At 42.1% G+C, this 16,420-nt stretch overlaps 2 protein-coding genes across 2 annotated transcripts; both read right to left on the reverse strand.

The window, feature by feature from the left end:
* Positions 1–372: 372 nt before the first annotated feature.
* ccdc124 (coiled-coil domain containing 124) lies at positions 373–3,889 on the reverse strand. The gene is made up of 5 exons (XM_062450784.1): positions 3,814–3,889; positions 3,282–3,459; positions 2,912–3,116; positions 2,374–2,479; positions 373–2,115 (listed from the first exon to the last, which is right to left on the reverse strand). Exons 2-5 carry the CDS (start codon positions 3,438–3,440, stop codon positions 1,914–1,916), a joined length of 672 nt encoding a protein of 223 aa, XP_062306768.1. The 5' UTR covers positions 3,441–3,459; positions 3,814–3,889; the 3' UTR covers positions 373–1,913.
* Positions 3,890–5,145: 1,256 nt separating this feature from the next.
* slc5a5 (solute carrier family 5 member 5) lies at positions 5,146–12,919 on the reverse strand. The gene is made up of 16 exons (XM_062450576.1): positions 12,777–12,919; positions 11,942–12,375; positions 11,708–11,773; positions 11,520–11,571; positions 11,361–11,428; positions 10,164–10,318; positions 9,252–9,392; positions 8,502–8,631; positions 8,235–8,323; positions 8,016–8,128; positions 7,670–7,740; positions 7,369–7,455; positions 6,848–7,059; positions 6,464–6,561; positions 6,062–6,147; positions 5,146–5,775 (listed from the first exon to the last, which is right to left on the reverse strand). The coding sequence occupies exons 2-16, from the start codon at positions 12,314–12,316 to the stop codon at positions 5,668–5,670; spliced, it is 1,851 nt and encodes a 616-aa protein (XP_062306560.1). The 5' UTR covers positions 12,317–12,375; positions 12,777–12,919; the 3' UTR covers positions 5,146–5,667.
* Between the last annotated feature and the right edge of the window lie 3,501 nt (positions 12,920–16,420).

The following is a 16,420-nucleotide window of genomic DNA, read 5'->3' on the forward strand; positions in this document are numbered from 1 at the left end:
CTTCTGAAGGCTTAAGAAATTCAAACGCACGAGAACCCAATAAGGGGCCAAAATGGTAGATGAGGCTGTTGATCCTTTCCCCTAACCTTGTTATCCATGCTGCGTTAACTGTAGTTGCTCTTCTCTTTCCTGGCAACAGGCACAACCACAAAGACAGCTGGGTGCTGGGGTCAGCATTTCAGCATCTGAATGTTGCTGCGCTGTAACAAACCTTTGTAAAGAAGAATGGCAGAGCACAGGTCACCAATCAGATAAATAATTGCCAGGCTCCATCAAATAAATGTACCAATACCTTTTGGGGTAAAGTGGAAGTACTCTTATTTTCATTCGAGCCCCGAGTAATAGGCCGACAGATAGGAGGCAACGAGAGTACACTTTGGAAGATGCAATTTATTTGCGTTTGTGTTAGTTTAGTCACAGAAACTGAAAAGCCACACTGGTTATAAATTGTTTATATGATTTGTAATATTTCATCATTTTAACCCTTGTGTTATCTTCGGGTCATTCTGACCCATCAGTCATTGTGACCCACCTTCGTATTGCGACAGATTTACCGCATACAAAGACAAAGTGAAGCATTTTCTTTTAACAGCTAGGCTGTCTCAGACCCCCCACATTGCAAAGGTTAAAAGAAAATTATTTTAATTTGTTTTTGTATTGGGTAAAATTGGGTAAACACAACGATGGTTCGTTATGAACCTTTGGGTCATGTGACCCGAAGGCAGCACGAGGGTTAAGAGGCACAATTTCATCGACCTGCAAAGTACTGGCACCTACAATAGAGCAAAGCAAATATAATCCCTGTTTTCATTTATCTGATCATGCGTCTGAGTCCTCAGTCAACTCACTCAGCTATCAGTCATTTAGATATTGTTTTTGGACTGAATGGTCTAGAAGAATGCAGTCGAACTAGCGTCAAATAAATTGACTCTGTGATATAGCATCCTCAGCTGCAGACAAGCTTTTGAATCAGTCACTCAAGGCATGCACGAGGCTCCAGGTCACATGACAGCACCTTTTTGTGTGACATCACACCTCGTTAGATATTCGCTATGTTCCCTGAAAACAGTTTGGGTACTGAAGTGCCAGCTGGTCTTCAAACGCAACTCATGAAATGCAGAGAGCCTGCAGTACAGGGTTTTGGATTCAATGAAATATCACAATCAAGACTGCAATACAACCAATGAAATGGCCATCATTTCAGCTGATATGTCGGCGTGCCCAAAAAACTCCCCTCTTTGTGCAGAAAAGATGATCACACCTCATCTACACAAGTGGTGATTTTCTAACTGTACTCTGGTAAAGCACTCCTTGATATTTCTTTATAATTATATTATTATAAGTATCGCACGACTTATTGAGACCCTTGTTAGTAACTGTAGCAAAAAGCATCTGGAGTATGTATCGGAAACTTCAGCCGAAGCGCCTCTGCAAAATAACGGAGAGCCATAAAGGAACTGTCAAGCAAATAGGATTTCACTTCCCAGCTTCTTGCAGGGCTGCCATCATGCAATGCTGTCAAACACAAATACGGCCAAACTAATCCAAAATAAATAGAACCAAAATGGGTGATTCAACTGGAAATAAGTTACTTTAATTCGTTTTTCACGTCTGCCACCCCTCAGCCTCCCATTTTTATTTATTTAAATACCAGAAATAAAAACAACTTCACCCTGTATGCAGGCCTCACCATTGGGCACACCGACGTGAAAATTGGTGGCTTGCAACCAGCGATTTTCAAATGAAAGGGAAGTGGATTGTTGCAGACACGACTCCTTGATTGGAGAAGGCTCCCCCCCCCCGCGTCGTACTTCATGATAAGGGGGGGGGAACAAACGATAAACGAGTTGCATCTTCCAAAAAGTAATATCCCCCCCCAGTGTGCCGGGCACAGTTCGTTTCCCAGAGCCGGATCACTTGCTGTTGTAGGTGTTGAAATGCTGGTTGAGGGGGTTCTCCGGAGACTTCATCCACTCCTTCTTCAGCTGCTGCTTGAGCTGCGACAACCTCATGTTGGGGTTCTCCATCTTCAGGCGGGGCATGTTGGCCTCCTCGTACGCCGCGTACGCCGCCTTCACCCTGCGCTCGGGGTGGCGGTCCACCTCCTCGCTCGTGCTGGGAGGAAAGCCACAGACCACAATAAGACCAACTGTGCCGTATGGGAGAGCGTACAGTGACGTACTCAGTGATCCCAACTTGATTCCTAAGACACATGCTTACTTGTCCCAATCTTCAGCATGGACAAGAGCATTCTAATATGCTGTAGTGCTTTGAGTGCAAGAAAGGCGCATTACAAATCAGATGTATCATCATTATCAGGAGTAGTAATAGTAATGGTAGTAGTATGTTCCGTTTAGTGGCCCTAGCGCTCACCTGAGCACGGAGATGGCATCCTCTATGGTTCTGGCCTCCACTTCCCCTTCCTCAAAGACGATCCTGTTCACGTTCTCTTCCAGGGGAGTCTCCAGGTGGCTCTTCTCTGGAGACGGGAATAGAGGGCCCGAAAAAAGGGAGGGATGAAGACAAGGATTTGAAAAACAGAGGGAGAGGTGGAGAGAGGGAGAGGTAGAGAGAGAGGGGTAGAGAGAGAGAGGGGCAGAGAGAGAGGGGCAGAGAGAGAGGCAGAGAGAGAGAGGCAGAGAGAGAGAGAGAGGCAGAGAGAGAGAGAGAGGCAGAGAGAGAGAGAGGCAGAGAGAGAGAGAGAGGCAGAGAGAGAGGCAGAGAGAGAGGCAGAGAGAGAGGACAGAGAGAGCGAGAGAGGACAGACAGTGGGACAGGCAGGAGGGAAGAGAGTAAGAGAGAAAGAAAGGCAGTCAGAGAGATGGGAAAGGACAGTGAGAAACAGTGAGACTACACAAGCCTACATCGTGGCCTATATTATTGACTGGAGAGAGGGACTTGGAACTGTAACCTTTCAGTGTGGGCTCTTCTTCGAGCTGTTGCTGTTCAATGCGAAGTGTCTCCTCAATCTGTGCCCTGGTGACCTTGCCGGTGACTTTGCCGGTCGCAAGCTCCGCGGTGGCTCTTCCCCGGATCCTTGCGCTCTCCTCGTCCAGGAGTCGCTGATTCTCCTTCTTTCTTTCCAAAGCCTCCAGACGTTTTTTTTCCTTGTCATCCTGTGTAGAGGTACACAGAACTGTGTAGTCTGATACGAACTGCATGACACCCATTTGAATTTCAATGCAGGCGGAGAGGTGACTGAGCCGTCGTCAGATGCATGACTTCTGTCAAGTAGCTTCACATCATGAATCTTTACAGACGCGCTGCGAGGTGTGGCTCACCTTTCTCTGCTCTTTCTTTAGCACATGTTTATCGTTCTCCTGCCAAAGGGCGTCCTCCAGCTCCTGCTTTTTGCGGGCGTCTACCACCGCTTTAGCCTCTGCCTTGCGGGCCTTGGCAGTGGCCGCCTTGGAGTTCTCGCCCTGGAACTTTTTCGGCATTCCAATGGCTACTCTTCAGCTACTGGGGACAAAGAGTGAAATGTACAGGGACATTATTTGTTGAAAGCTATCTAGCTGCGAAAATGGACAAGCCACCTGGGCAATCAGTTCGTAGAGAGCACTAGACATGTCTAGCGAGTCAGGTTGACAGTTAAATCGTAAAAGTGGCTACAGTAACACAACTGTGTCAAAAATGAATAGCTGGAAAGCTAACTAGATAGCTGGCTGCTGGCTGTGCTAGCTAACGTCGATGCCTGAGAAGGCGATAGGCAAGTGTCCGAAGATTACGGAGGAGCACTGTTAATAAAATATGTCAAAAACCATTCAAAGCAATATGTTTTGTCGCACCATTAGTTAGGAAAATAAGCAGTACCTGAACGACAACAGAGGATTGTTGATTCGAATGGGCATCCACCACCCCCCTTCCGTAAGTGACGCACAAAAATGACGTACAGGAGGAAACGGCAGCATTTAAATGACGTTATCCTCTAGAAAATCTGATTCCGAACCACATTTTTATTAAATTAGCTTACAGAAAATAGTTTGACATAGAAATGCACATACACAACACTGTACTGTATTCACGCACTTAATACAATTATTTAAAATAATCTAAAATAAAAAAACGTTTTAGTCTGAGAGCAATGCGCCACATTAACCACAAGAGGGTGCTTTACGTTGCACTGACTGCGCATGACGTGGACCATTATGGAGCAAGCAGGAGAGGATCTCAACAACGGCTCAGAGTTGGCTGGAAATGAACCTATTCATGCACGCCTCGATGCAGTAAATGCACGTACAAGCAAACGAATTAAAGAACTAGAAAATGTGGCGCTGCAGACTACTTTAACGTCGGTGGAAATGGAGTCAGAAGCTGCTGGTGATTGTGGTGGTAGCAGAGGCCAAGAAGAGTCTAAAGGGAGCGACGGACATTTGAATGGTTTGTCCTACGACGAAACGGGCGCGCCACTAGAAACAGGCGACGCGAATTCGCAGGTATACGCACAGCTAGACGTTGACAAGGACCAAGTTGAAGAGAGGACACTCACTGACCATTTAAATAAGCGACTTCTTTCCTCGTTTCTCGAAAAACTGAACCAGAGAGACCTGGCTCTTCCTGGAATTCAACGCCTGGACTGCGCTGTCGCAGACGAGGATTCCAACAGGGCCGTGGATGAATGGTGATGGCAGTAGCCCCTCAACAAATGCCGATCGCTTCCTCATTGCTTCAACAAGCAACAAGCCCAGAGTGGCTCAAGATTGAATGCTGTTGACAAGAATGACATTGAGAAAGCCCTGAAAATTATATAGGGAAGTGCATCTCGCTCAGGCCGACGGGGACATGGTTTGAAATTGCAGGACTATGTTGAGACATCATATGTTGACATCGATAAAAGGAACTTCTGTCTTGAGTTAATGCCTACGCATGCATGTTTTCATCATTCATGGGAATAAGGGCAACACAACATTTGGTGATGTCGAACAATAAAAACATAACAATCCATTTGAATAAAATGGATATGACCAAGCGAGCATGCATATTGGCCTCCAATTGTTACCTTCCATAATTTGGTCAGTCTCATTGCATGACAATAAAATGTCTATTCATACCATAGCAGGTGTTATTGTTGGTCTGAGTCAGCCTACATAAAGCATGTCTAATGAAACAGCTGAGTGCATGAATCACATGACAACAATCGTGGTTTTATACATTCTTTATTACTGGGGTAACATATGATCAGATGTTCACTATGGAATGTGCAGGAATCTTAACATTACTTTTATTTACAGAGTAAAAAAAACAAAACATCTATCTAGTTGAACAAATAGTCTCCACTGCAAAATTAAGCATTCATATTCATTTTTAGATTTATATCCCAATGCAGTTCTGCTTAAGTAAACCTGTTCATAAACTGAAACCTAACTTTGGCAGAGAAATTACATATACCAAACTTGCTCCAGTAGTTCACTGGTTAAATGAGTATCATCTTCCCAGTTAAGAGTCACAGGTGTGCAGCGAGGAGCATGACGATTCAACAAAGAATTCCTTTACAAATGAGCGATTTTGAACAATCCAGGACTCGGGAGAATGTAAACCAGTGATATATGGAACTACTCTACTGGTCCTTTCCCATGTTCAGATGAGGACAACAAAAGAAAAGCACAAGAATCTCTCCCTCGACATTTAATTCATAAATCGAGTTAAAAAACGATTCCTCAAAGAGTGCTATGATTTTCCAGGGAGCATAGAGTGGGGGTGATTCCTTGAGTATTCGTCCCTTTTGTGGAAGCTGGTCAGTGCCACGGTCTGTGAATGATTTATCCCTAGCTCCGCCTGGGAAGACGGGGGGAAAATGGCAGTTGCATTTGGGAAACTTGTCCAATCAAGAGAGAAAATGATCTTCCTCTCACAGTAACATGCTCTACATTAGGGAATACTAATATAGATATGTCACTCGTAGAATAATGTGCAAATACCACTCTGGGATCACTAAAGATCTGATCTAATGAAGAACACAGAAAAGGTACTTTGCAATCCTCAGATAGTTCAAATGTCTTGCACATTGGTCAATTTGACATGGATGTACATGTTTTCCCACTTCCAGGTTTGCTGTACTTACTGTATAATGAGCACGGTTGTCCACAGTCTTTTTATGAAGGTCCCACCACAGTAACCCTGGACCAATTGTGTTTCTCTTTGTTGCTCCTGTTTTTATAAACATAAGACAGTTTGAACTCAGATGCAGAAACCATCGAAATAATAACATAAATGGACTAGAAATATGTAGTTGTACAACCAGATAATTCCTTCAGTTTTTTATATATAAAAATTGGTCTTGCCTAACAATAACATAAATGGAATATAAATATCTAGTTGTACAACCAGATCATTGTATCATGTGTGGATCAGTGTATTATGTATAAAAAATGGTTTTGCTTAACAATAGCCTATATAGACTATAAATATCTAGCTGTACAACCAGATAATTTCTTCAGTGTATTATGTTTACAAATGGTCTTGCCTGTGATATAGCTTATCAGGATCCCAACCAGCACGGTGGAACTGGTACCCACAGCACCAAAGTAGAGATAAGACATGGAATAGAAGTCCCGTATGCCCCTAATTAGAAACAAAAAGATCAAGTTTGTTTACATTTTAGTGACATCTTGCTGCTCCAGACTTTAATTGAAAAAGACATGCAGGCTTGTTAAGAATCTTCAAACCTTTGTCATGATGAAGTCACATGGTTGTCCATTTTAGCATGCATGGATAGTTGATACTTTAGTTAACGTTGGCCTGTCTATAGGCTAAAACATTCAAATATGTCTACATTTGACATATTTCAAAAGATACAAAAAGGGAAATGAGGACATTCTGTGCTTTTAGTAGTACTCAGTTTCCTCACCCAATTCGAACAGGGAGAATAGGCTTGGAGAAAGAGGTCCCCGTGTCCAGGCTAGCGTTCAGTGTTTGTAACAGTGTGTTGTTGCTGGGTAAACAGTAGTCTATACAGGTGGGCAACACCCCCATAGAGACCGGACTGGGGGGGTAGAGAGTAGAGCCTATGGCAAGCCATAGAGAGAGGCAGAATCCTACAAACACTCCAGAAAACACCCCCTGTCATGGTACAAGTAGAATACGGTATTATCAGTCACATATAAATGTGAGTACTATCTCATTATTTATAAGTGCTTAGGATGACACACTGTACAATGTCTGAGGGGAAACAACAGAGGGAGTGAAACAAGCATACATTCCTCTAGAACGTTCTATCTATCAACCCCGAGGTAAATGTGTATGGCACGGAAAGACTAAAGACTTCTCCCAGTCCTAGGAGCTGACCACCACAGTTCATACAAGGTCTCGAATCTGGCGTCAGGAGTTTTCAGTGCGTTACATGAGTGGCCAGCTGTTCTTCAGACTCACCGGCCTGTTGGTTGCTGGTACAAACATCCCCAGAATGAAAGCACCCAGAAGTGGACCACTGACTACCCCCATGACAGTGAAGGAGCCCTGGGAACGAGGAGGAGTGAAGATGAGAGTGACTTTTCCGACCTATTTAATAATTACTGTTAATAGGCTTTAATGCCGAGTACCGTTTTTTTTGTGTAGATTTTTGTGTGTGTGATGAACACAATCTAATCATGCAACAGAACACAACAACTGACAACATTAGTAACAGGAAAGGAGAAATAATGGATTTGGGAGGGGAAGGGGGGACAACAACCTGAAGAACTCCCCAGTCCAGCAGCGAGGCAAGGGCAGCCACAGTGATGCACCCCGCTCCATACAGGAACGCTGGAAATCAGGAATTCAACACATCACATTTCCTGTCCGCAGGCCACCAACAGAGAATCACAAACACACTGAGGTGGAGAGGATATTGAAGTAAGTCCTTCTCGCTTTACAATAACATCGAATAACATCGTTTGAAGTCGATGATTATTTAGTATAATTAGTAGATCTAGGTGTCCTTGATTGCCTTGAAAGGCACCTAAAAATAAAGGTATGACTATAGTAAATTAGATAAGATCTTATTTGACAAGGGTGACGATTTCAGACAGTTCACTCACACAAGCCTTTGGAGATCAGTACGAGCTTCTTCTGGGAGAGCTTGACCAGACGTTTCTTCAGCAGGTCCTCCATGGTAACCGCCGCCATGGCGTTGATGCTAGTGGAGGCAGTACTGTAACAGAAGGCATGTGTCTGCTCTCGTCAATGTCCTCGACAGATACGTTTGGTTTGACAGAAACAATCAATTTGTTGTGCCTAGGAGGGGAGCAAAGAAGTACCTCAAAGTCCCGCTGTATGCACATGCAAGAAAAAGACCTGGGAAGCCTGGGTAATTTTGAAAAATATCCAGGACCATGTAGGGCATATACTTCAAAAGAGAGAAAGGGAGAATTCAAATGACCCGTCAATGGAGTCTCACTAGAGTAGGTTCAGATCATCATACTTTTAAATGATTAGCTTTGAATGTGGGTGCCAGAAATCCTTCCTGAAACCTTTCCATGTGTTAGTGATGTCAGCATTGGTGGCGGCCTCGGAGACCTGATTACCTGGTCGGGAGCTGAAATCTTCCCGGATTTTAAAGGATCGCACTTTACATAGAGCGCGTACATGACGATGCCGCAGGTAGCTGCACTTCCCACGATGAGACAAAGCCCTACCTGATTAACAAATAAGGCCCTAATGACAAATGTAGTATTAGTTCAGGAGCAAATGATCATTTTCACAGTGAATTTTACAATTCAATGATCCGTCTTGGCTGTACAAAGCACCGAAAAAAATGACCGATCTTGGAACAAGCTCAACGGTAAATTTGATTTGTTACATTTACTTCTATGACTGTAACTTATGACAACCAGACAAAGATCTTTCTTGACTGTACAAAGCTGAGAAATCAAATACATCTTTAACACTGTATACTGAATATGAAGACCTCCTCTTTTAGAAACAATGTTTCTTGTGTTGTCCCAATAAAAATGACTGGGAAAAGATTTAGGTTCTTGGGAGAAGCTTTAATTAATGAATGGGTTATAGTGGAAGCCTTTACTTGATTCGCTTTTCAAAGTCTTTAAATAGCTTTTTTTTCAGTAGACTAAAGCATAGGACCCTGTTCTTGTCCTGAGAGTCAAAATAATACAAACAAAATAATGTGTAATGACGGACCAAACCAGAGGCCCGTTCCATGAAAGGAGTTTACCGAATAAGCCAGGCTTATGTCAGGGAAAGTAAGCCTGGCTTATTCGGTAAACTCAGGCCCCCTGGCCTTGTTGAGTTCAGGGGGTTCAGAGGTCAGGACTCACCACTGGGCCTGTCTCTCTGTTTTGCAGGAGATGTAGCGCTGGACCTGGGCCTGGTTCACCCCATACATGGACAACCAGAGCAGAGTACCACCCACTGAGAAGCTCCAGAAGGTGTACCTCTTCCTGGGGTCCACATCAAAACTGAGAAACCAAAATAGAATTGTAATTACACCTGGGAATTGGATTATCAAACAAGGCCCAGAGATGAAAAAGCATCATCGAACCAATAGGGAAGTGACAACAAAGATGATGTTGTCTTCCCGTTTCCTCATTCCAACAAATTTCTATATAAAGAAATGTTTTATGAGGTATCAGACGTGCATGATAACGTCCATGTCTTATCAGGGATCCTGTGAGACGCGTGTGAGTGACTATAAAGGAAGTGGTGCTAGTTTACTGTATGTCTGATTAAGGAATTGGGCAACATGTACAGTAGGTTAACCATTTCAGGAATGTTAGTCAGCAGTTTTCACCCACATTATACCACACTGGATAACAGTACTGTTTAGGTGAACAGGAACATGAGAGTTGAAACAATTATAAATCCATGTCCAATCATTTTTGTTTTACCACTGAAGATGATGTGTCGGCACACTCAATATAATCCTGTTAAATACTACTTGTGTTTCCTTATTGAACCAGCAACGGATAGGCATAAACTTAACATCAGGGAGCAGGAAAGGACACCAGCGAAATTTTCACAACAATAGCAATAACAATAGCTTCCATACAGTTTCATCTACCTATAATCCCAGTGTGGAACCTTAAGACCAATAACATTCAGACAACAGAAGTCGAAAAGGAAAGGATCCTAACCAAATGATCAAGGAAGTGGTAGTTTATTGGGCGCCAATTCGATTCACATTAGGGTTAGACTTATCGTAAGGTAAATTATTTGATAAAAAGGCATACTCATCAAAGTTTATGCGTGATCCATTGTTGGCAATCTCCAGAACCCGCGCAGGCCCGCCAACAAGAATGGTTCCTTGGATGAAGATGGCCATGAAGCCAGACAGCATGACAAAGATCTGGAACACATCGGTCCATATGACCGCCTTCATGCCTCCCTAGGATGGGAAGGACATAAGGACCGGTTCAGAAGGCCTGGCTCAGATTGTGTTTGAAATTGTGTCACAGACTTTCACTTTTAGTATTTTAGATTTATCTAGCATGACTGGGCAAACCACAAACAGACTGGACTAGTCTTAGGCCAGGGGCGTCGTTAGATCCTTTTTACAAGTTCCCCAGTAAAAAATCTGCTGTGCCCCAGTAAAATCTAAAGTTTGGGTTTTAACAATTTACTTTATTAGTCAGTGCATTCATTCAGATTGATAATCTCTGAAAAAATAAACGCAGTATCCCAATCAACGTTTGTAAAATAAAAAATAAACAGTATTTGCGTTCAAATGAATGCAGAGAAATATGCGCGCTCGCATTAACTATTGATGTCCCTTCCAAAGCTGATATCAAACTTGCGTCCCTGAACTGTCGTATAGTGGGTTAAGCAAGGGGAGTTTCTATAGCCTAGTAGTGCATTGTGCGCAGCAAGCTTGAAAGAAAAAAAGGAATACGAATAGGGGCCTGTGCCCCAGTAGAGTTTTATGTCTAACAACACCTCTACAATCAACGATTGTAAAATCAAAGCAGTTGAACCGAAAACACAAACCGATGCACGCAATTCCATGCTCTTCTGAGCTTGTCAAATAGCCACAGCAGCACGCACACAGAAATCCAGGTGTCGGACTCTGCACACAAGTCAGAATTGAGGTAGGCTAAGAAAAAATGTGTGCGCTTGCATTAACTATTGATGTCCCTGCCAAAGCTGATGTCAAACATGCGTCTCTGAAATATTATATAGTGGGTTAAGCAAGAGGAGTTTCTATAGTCTATCCGGGTAGTGCATTGTGCGCACGCTTGGAAGAAAAAAAGGGATATGAATAGGGGCCTTTGCCCCAGTAGAGTTTGATGTCTGTCTGGGTTTCAGTGCACACATCAAAAAACAGAGGTGACTGCATTGTCTTACTTTATCTGAAGATATCTCATAAAACGCAGTATACTGCCTACTATACAATTAATCTGATATCAAATCTGGAGAAGATTCAATCTTACCAGTGTAGTATAGAAGGTACAGATGAGGCCAGTGGAAAAGAGTGAGGCCCACATATTAAGCCCTGTAGCTGAAATACAGTAAGAACCAGTTCTAATACCACATTCCGATGATTCAATTACATGACTAATGTTTTTCCTTGCTAAATCCTGAGATCTTACCTTGGTTAAGTATCAAGGCAGGGGCATAGATTACTATCCCTGTATACAAGAGCTGAAAGAAAGGATTACGGAGGGCATTTTAGTTTTACAATAGTTTTTGATCGATTTCAGCAATACCGCTGATATTTTTGACTGTTTCCGGATGAAAACATTATTTTATTGTCATGGTGTTTGAGCTTTTTTCTTACTGTTGCCACTATGAACTGAACGCTGCCCAGTAGCTGCATTCCTCTCCCAAATCTCATCTTCAGGTACTGAAAAAAAGAAGACAGGCATAAAGTCGAAAAGCAATCGTATGTTTTTGTTGCACAAAACCGAATCAAACCACATTCATTATGTCGTTTTCAAAGCTGCGGATTGTGTTCCGTGACAGTTATTATTCAAATTAAATTATTGTAATTATTATTCAAAAATATGGATACCTGGTTGGTGCTAGTGATGCCTAGTCTGTAGAACACAGGCAGGAAGAAGTATGCCGTCAGGCACGAGTTGAGAGACTGACCCAGACACATGTAGAGGAATTTATAACCATAAAGTGAGGCTTCCGCCGGCACACCCAGAACCTGTACTGCAGACATGAAGCTGGCACACAGAGACAACCCCACGGGCACCGCTGGCATGTTACGACCCCCAGTAAAGAAGTCATCCACGTTGCCTTGGCTTCCTTTCCTCTTTTTTAACATCTGGGATAAGCCGATACCCATTGAAACTGTCAACATTGCAGCGAAGACGGCGTAGTCGGCAATACAGAAGCCCTGGTTAGTTGATGGGCCAGTGGCAGGTGCATCTTGTTCCATGGCTTGAATGAAATAGAAACTGTCTCGACTTGGGGTGTTTCTTGTAACTTCCAAGTAGTCTTCAGAAACAGAGTTATACGACAAAATTAGATACTTTACACTAATTTAAGGATATTATAAGAATTTTAGAGGTACGACAAAATTATATAGGCTAGATCGGTAGATGGATACATAGATTAGATACGTAGAATATTATGCAATATTACATAGCAGGTATACATGGAGATGTACAGCATACGCTAATAGACAGATTGTTCTTTGACGACGTAACTTTGAAAGGGTATAATATCATCTTTTAAAAACCCTAAACTTAATCTTGTCACTGAGTAAATAAAATCTGAAATATAGTCATAAAAATATACGGTTGTAAATGAAACACTGTATCACATACAATATTCACATAAAAGGAAAGATTAAATAATTACCAAACACCTATTCAAAGTAGAAATACTTTGCTCACCTCACACCTTGCAGATATCAATCTTCCTGTATGTTGAGGATTCAGAAAACTGTCCAGTGGTTATATGAAACTATGGTGATTGGTAGATGAGGGAAAAGCTCAGCAGCACCTGCCACTGTTCAACAGAGGTGCTTCTCTTATCCTGAGGCGAGGAGATGAGAGGGGAGGAGCATGAGAGGGGGGGGGGGGAGGCCAGGGGGGGAAGGCCAGAGGAACTGTAATCGGGGATTTATAAATCTGAATTCCTGTAACAATTGTTATTTGTTTTTGCACTTCTGATTTCAGGGAAACTTGCCATATCAAAGTAGCACACTATAGCCTACAACCACCTTATTTGCAGATTATGTGTCTATATACTTATGCTATCAGACCTGCACAAATAAATCATGTATTTACCAGTACGTTGTACAGTAATACCAGACATTACTGAGTGGGCTAGCAGGTGTAGTTCCAACACTAGTGCCCCCTCACCGAGTGTCTCTTTGAAGCGTGTCCAACGTGTCCTGCCCGCAGCTGCACCAGAGAAGAGCAGAGAACATGAGAGCATTGTATTACGGCGGAGATAGCATCGTTTACCATCCCCTCCACTGACACTGGTTCTGGATGGTTAATAGCTAACCGCTAGCACCAAGGTCCCAGAAACACACATAGCTATGCATGTGACGTGATAGATTTGAATCATTTTAAGAGGGTTTCATATCTGTGTATTTGTCTTGGCAGCTTAGTAAAGCTTCATATATTACTGTTTGTAATATCTGTCCTGTAATTTCAGTTTCAAGGACCTTGTATTATATTGTGGAGCTTTGATGTGAAGCAAAAGCTTGTACTGGGCACACAAACTGAAATTAGACCCATTTTTCAACCCATTCTCTTAACGTAGCAGCTATATAGAGTACATAAGCCTTGGCAGTTGTGTCTTCTGTTGAAGCAAAGGCCATTCAAAGGCCCTTAACAAGCAAAAGATGGGAATTTTCTATTTTAAGTTCTTTTAGTGTTTTATTGTGTTTCAGCAGGGCAGTACTAACGTGAATAGGGGCTGTAAGAGCTGCAGGCTGTAATCTTCAAGGATTCATTTTTAAAAGACATTTGGAGGCTCCCTCAATATTTTTGCGGCAGCATCTCACCGGACAGTATGTTCTTATTTTGTTCATTGCCACGAGTTGTGACATTGGTGCCAAAGACTTTGGTTATTTAATTGTTTGGATTGAGCATTCTTCCTTTGAGTCATTTCATCTCCCAGGTCCTTCAGCTGGAGAGAACCTTCCGGGGGGTTCTGACAACAGAGACAGCTGCTCCTGGCTGGTGTCCTTATCAAGCAGGGAGGATGGAATCAAACTCATTCCAAAGGTGCAGCATCGCATCAAGCTATCAATAGATTGATGTCACATGCACGACGAGCTTCCAACAAATAATACTTGACCTTGCTCAGGAAGAAGCTTGACAAAAGGAGTCTTTCACTCGTTAAAGAAAAGAGGATACATTTTCCAAGCACTGTTCACCTTCTCCCCTTGAGAAATACAATAAAGGGAAATCTAATCTCGCCCCAGGCTGCAAACCACCTCACCAACCCTGTGCTGTTGTGGTTCTATAAAGTGGCCCCTTGACCTGTTTTTGCTGCCAGAGATTACTCGTGGCCAACTGGGACCTTAGTCCCACAACTACAATAAACTATGACTGCATGTGCCCTGACCTGTGGATTAAAGTTGTTATTGACTCATCTTGGCACCCCAGCAGTTTTACCTGAATCTGTTCACTTATTTAGTCAACTGTCTGATGTTTTCGGTCTGCACTCGAGAGAACCTAGACAAATTAATGTTTATCAAACGGACCCCAATCATTTTCAAAGCTTGTTGTCCTTCAAGATTTGTAGTCATTTTTCTTTGAGTTTCCTTATCACTTTGCAGTTATCGTGATACTGTTAACTAGCGATGTGGCGCCTCCTTGAGGAGGAAGTGCACCTCTGCTTGACTTAAGGGGAGATGGGTCTAGAATTTATCACACTTAAATGTTGGACCAATAACTATGTGATTCAGTTGACTTTGACATTGGGGTTTTATAATTCATAACTATCAACGACATTTTCTTAAAAATCTTGTCTGAAGTTGAATTATCTTAAGCTGGGTAGGCTATAAGACTTGAATAAAGCCCTTATTGCTAACATTTCTAAAATCGTCTCTTGGAATTTAAAAACAAATAGTTCAGCCATTTGAAAATCAACCATAATAAATTAATTCATCAACTTTTATTTAATTAGAAGCTAGTTAAATGAGAGCTACCTGCAGGTTCTAGTCCGGTCAACTGCACTGAACACTGAGCTGAAATAAATTAAATCTAATCATAGTGATGTAGCGGGGTTTGCACGGTTAAGATTAGCAATTCTTAATTTATAATAAAGTATCTAGTTCTTGGGGGCACTTATAATTTGTTAAAGGGACTGAGGAAACCTTATTGAACAATAGCCTTCGTAATAAAATCAGTCTAATCTTAAGTAGTGAATTCTATAGAGCAGATCAGATAACGTCAGGGATAACGTGAGTATTATACACAATGATTTATTTAAGAAAATGTAATCATTATGAGCAAATACCAGAGAAGTTGTGGGTTAGTCTGAGTTGAACAGTACAGTAGGTCCTAAACTATAATGAGAGCGGAATACAAAATGGTAGGTTGAGAGCGCGTGGGAGGGGGAAGGGAGAGAGAGGCTTCTGGAAAACAATGGTGGAGAGTAACTAATCCTAACAAAAGTTAGATTAAATCATTTGTAACTAAATCAAACAGACAACTTAAATCACAACATGCCAATGTCACAAGTAAGAAATTTAGCAATATCGCAGTTACTGTTATCAGTTTGAAGAAGAAGTCAGAGTTCCGTTTGCCGTCGTCAAACGGTTAGATCAAAGGAATCTTTCCTCAAAGTTCCTGGTGGTCCAGTGAGTTGCTGATTGAGAAGGATAGGTCAGAGGTGTCGCGAACACTTACGGTAAATCCTTACAAAAAGCCAGGTTTGCTTCTGCGAAAAGGGGGTATCCTTTTGAAGGTGAATTTTTTGATTGGTCAGTTACTCCCACCTGGGCGTCATCCTGAGATTGGCGTATAGGTGTGAAGTGGTTGGTAACTTTCGAGTTCAGCTATTTCAAATGTCCATGTATTGCTTATACTTCAAAATATAACAATACAACATTAATAAATGGTTTGGTTTGTAGATTAAAATCATTTTGATATCAAGTGTTAGTTTGTTATGTTTTTGGGGCTATCTTGTTGTTCTTATCAGTGACCTATGCACTTTGTAAAGCTCTCTCTTGGAAGTCGCTTTGGATAAAAGCGTCTGCTAAATGAATAAATGTAAGAGTGACTGATTTATCATAACAGGAAAGGAAGTTACATTAAAACATCAAATTAGATCAAAACAGCATTAACCCTTGTGTTATCTTCGGGTCATTCTGACCCATCAGTCATTGTGACCCACCGTCGTATTGCGACAAATTTACCGCATACAAAGACAAAGTGAAGCATTTTCTTTTAACAGCTAGGCTGTCTCAGACCCCCCACATTGCGATGGTTAAAAGAAAATTATTTTAATTTGTTTTTGTATTGGGTAAAATTGGGTAAACACAACGATGGTTCGTTATGAACCTTTGGGTCAT

Source organism: Osmerus eperlanus, chromosome 24, assembly GCF_963692335.1.
Source record: "Osmerus eperlanus chromosome 24, fOsmEpe2.1, whole genome shotgun sequence".
Taxonomy (NCBI): Eukaryota; Metazoa; Chordata; class Actinopteri; order Osmeriformes; family Osmeridae; genus Osmerus; species Osmerus eperlanus.

Coding starts and splice junctions, on each gene's coding strand:
- ccdc124 (XM_062450784.1), bottom strand. CDS start 3,440: ATGCCGAAAAAGTTCCAGGGCGAGAACTCCAAGGCGGCCACTGCCAAG. Junction 2,480..2,911: donor AGAAGAGCCCACACTGAAAG/GTTACAGTTCCA, acceptor TCCCGTCTCCAG/AGAAGAGCCACCTGGAGACT. Junction 2,116..2,373: donor GATGCCATCTCCGTGCTCAG/GTGAGCGCTAGG, acceptor CTTTCCTCCCAG/CACGAGCGAGGAGGTGGACC.
- slc5a5 (XM_062450576.1), bottom strand. CDS start 12,316: ATGGAACAAGATGCACCTGCCACTGGCCCATCAACTAACCAGGGCTTC. Junction 11,572..11,707: donor TTCAGTTCATAGTGGCAACA/GTAAGAAAAAAG, acceptor CCTTTCTTTCAG/CTCTTGTATACAGGGATAGT. Junction 10,319..11,360: donor GTACCTTCTATACTACACTG/GTAAGATTGAAT, acceptor TTCCCATCCTAG/GGAGGCATGAAGGCGGTCAT.